The sequence below is a fragment of the Phascolarctos cinereus genome, unplaced genomic scaffold (genome assembly GCF_003287225.1).
Source record: "Phascolarctos cinereus isolate Bilbo 61053 unplaced genomic scaffold, phaCin_HiC Scaffold_5;HRSCAF=322, whole genome shotgun sequence".
In the NCBI taxonomy this organism is placed as follows: domain Eukaryota; kingdom Metazoa; phylum Chordata; class Mammalia; order Diprotodontia; family Phascolarctidae; genus Phascolarctos; species Phascolarctos cinereus.
Window position 1 is genome coordinate 256,882,860 of NW_027555958.1, and position 3,369 is coordinate 256,886,228.

At 38.4% G+C, this 3,369-nt stretch overlaps 1 protein-coding gene across 1 annotated transcript; it reads left to right on the top strand.

The window, feature by feature from the left end:
• Nucleotides 1-1,026: 1,026 nt before the first annotated feature.
• Nucleotides 1,027-1,992, top strand: LOC110194221 (olfactory receptor 2T2-like). The gene has a single exon (XM_020966412.1). It carries the CDS (start codon nt 1,027-1,029, stop codon nt 1,990-1,992), a length of 966 nt encoding a protein of 321 aa, XP_020822071.1.
• The last annotated feature ends 1,377 nt before the right edge of the window (nt 1,993-3,369 follow it).

Consider the following 3,369-nt stretch of genomic DNA (forward strand, 5'->3'; position numbering starts at 1 on the left):
ATTGGGGTTAAGTGACTTGCCCAGGGTCTCACAGCTATTAAGTGTTATGTGTCTGAGACTAGATTTCAACTCGGGTCCTCCTAATTCCAGGACCAGTGCTCTATCCACTGCGCCACCTAGCTGCCTCCTGTACATTTATTTATGGGTATCTGTGGTTTTTATGAATAATTCCTTTCTTGAATTCTATGTTCTTCAAATTACTTGGCATATCTGATGTTATTCATATTTCTGTATTGCAATTCATTTCTGTGATAAACAGCTTGATAAGGTGGAAAGATTTCTCCCTATCCATTCCATTTCAATTTACTTCCTTATTGCATCACCTCTTGATAAACATTTGTAGTACTTTAGAAAAATATGTTTTCAATTTATTTAAAAATGTACATTTCAAAATCTAAAATTCCAGCTTCTCAAAGGATTGTAAATAAAAATCTGGGCTAAACCTCAATTTGTGTTTAAGCTATTAAAACTGTACTAAGGCTTTTCAGAACATTCTGTATACATAACTGTGAACGTGCATGCATATACATATGTAAATACATATATATATATATATATATACATGTATGTATTTGTGTATGTATGTGTGTGTGTTATTCATGATAACAAATACAAAGGTTGCAACCAGAACTCCAAAAGTCTGTTTTTCAAAGAACCCAGTTATATTTCTAATGATGTCAGGAAATTACTTTCTGGAGCAGAATTCATTCCAAATATCCAAAGGAAACTCAAATGTGTTCTAGGTGTGTGTGTGTGTGTGTGTGTGTGTGTGTGTGTGTGTGTGTCTGTGTGTGTGTGTGTGTGTGTGTGTGTGTATACACCCATGGACTTCCTATGAGCAATACTTACAAATTTTAGGCCAACCCATGTCCATAAAGTTATGTAAGAAAAAAATGCATTCTGATTCTTTAGCATCCCATCCTCTCTAGATAACCAGTAATGACCTCATAAGATGTGCTCTGTGAATGCTTGGTAACTAAATAACCAACTTTGCCTCCTTAAAACTTTAGGTAATTTGGCAAGAAAATGGAAACACTGTATCAGAATTCCACTGACTTTATCTTTTTGGGACTCTTCACCAATCCCACATTTCCTGGCTTGATCTTCACTGTCATCTTATCTATCTTCGTGGTGGCTGTAATAGCCAATGTGACCATGATTCTCCTCATCAATGTGGACTCCAGGCTTCATACGCCCATGTACTTTTTACTTAGTCAGCTCTCTATCATGGATACTGTCTACATCTGCATCACTGTTCCTAAGATTTTGGCAGACCTTCTATCCAGGGAAAAGAACATTTCCTTTTTGGGCTGTGCAGTTCAGATCTTCCTTTACCTGACTTTGTTTGGGAGTGAAGCCTTCTTCTTGGGTCTCATGGCCTATGATCGCTATGTAGCTGTTTGTAACCCCCTCCATTATCCTCTCTTAATGAACCATAGGGTCTGCTTGCTTATGGTACTGGGGTCTTGGATTGGTGGGTCTCTCGATGGCTTTATGTTAACCCCTGTCACTATGACTTTTCCTTATTGTGGCTCACGAAAGATCAACCACTTTTTTTGTGAGATTCCTGCTGTGCTAAAGCTGTCATGTGCAGACACATCTCTATATGAGACGCTTATGTATACCTGTTGTGTCCTGATGCTCATCATTCCCATATCCCTTATCTCTTTTTCTTATATCCGGATCTTGGTTACTGTCACGCACATGAATTCTTCTGAAGGTAGACACAAAGCCTTAGCCACCTGCTCTTCCCACATAATAGTAGTCAGTATTTTCTATGGGGCTGCTTTCTATTCTAATGTCTTGCCCCGCTCCCTTCACACACCAGAAAAAGACAAAATAGTTTCAGCTTTTTACACCATTCTTACCCCTATGCTCAATCCTGTGATATACAGCCTAAGGAATAAAGATGTCTCAGCAGCTCTTAAAAAAGTATTAAGAAAATGTGCTTCTTCCCAGAAAATTCAAGTAAGGGATTTATCTAGGAAGTAATATGTGTAATTGTGAATACCTAACTCAGAAATTAATGTCAAGCATTTTCTCAATAAAATGTTTAATGATTTGAAAACATTGCATTTAATGAAATCTAGGTTGCTCAAGGATTTTATCACTAAAATATTGTTGTCATCTCTAATCTTCACTTCATCCATCCATCCCCACTACCTATCATCTTCTATCTCTTCTGCCGTGTGAGGTTAAATTCCCTGGGAAGGCATTCTAGTAGGTGCTGTCCAATTCCTCTCCTTTAATTATCTTCTTAATGTCCTATAATACAGCTTCTGACTTCATCATTCCACCAAAACTGCTCTCTCCAAAGTTACCAATGATTTTCTAATTGCCAAATCCAATGGTCTTCCTCAATTCTCATTCTTGACCTCTTTGTAGCCTTTGACACTGTCAAACACCTTATTCTCCTTGCTACTCTATCCTCTCTAGCTTTTTGGGATACCAGTCTCTCCTTGTTCTCAGCCAACATATTTGATTGCTCTTTCTCTGTCTCCTTTGCTTAATCCTCATTCAGATTCCACCCTCTAAGCAGTGCCCCCCCGAGTTTTGTCCAGGGTTCTCTTCTCTTTCTCTGTTTCTTCACTTGGTGATCTCATTAGCTCCAATAGATTTAATTATCTTCTATATTTGATGATTCTTAAATCAACTGATCTTGTCCTAAACTCTCTTCTAAGCTCCAGTCTTATATCTCCAACTGCCTTTCAGATTTTCCAAACCCAACATCCAATAAATATTTTAAATTCATGTCCAAAAGTAAGCTTATTATCTTTCCCAAAAATCTCTTCCCATTCCAAATTTCCTTATTTCTCCTGAGGTAGTAACTGTTCCAGTCTCCAGGCTTGCAACCTTTGTGCCATCCTCAACTCCATTTCTCTTACTCAACCCCCAATATACAACATCTTGCGAAAGCCTGTAGATTTCACCTTTCTAACGTCTCTCAAATAGGCCCCATTCTCTGTTTTAAAATTGCCATCACCCTGGTACAAACCCTCATCATCTCACACCCAGACTATTGCCATAGCCTGCTGGTTGGAATCTCTGCCACAAGTATTTCCCCACTATAATCTATGTTCCATTCAGCTGCCAAAGTGATTTTTCTTAAGTGCCAATCTGATTATATCATCAATAAACTCCAGTGGCTCTCTATCACCTCCAGAATCAAATAAAAAATCCACTGTTTTGGCATTCAAGGCTCTTCATAACTTCCTAGATCATTCCAGTTTTTTTGTGCCTTGCATTCCCTACCCACCATGTACACTTTGTTACAGTGACATGAACCTTTCTTGCTATTCTGTGAAGAAGATACTCCCATCTCTCAGTTCTGGCATTTTATCTGCCTGTCTTCCATACCTGGAATGCTCT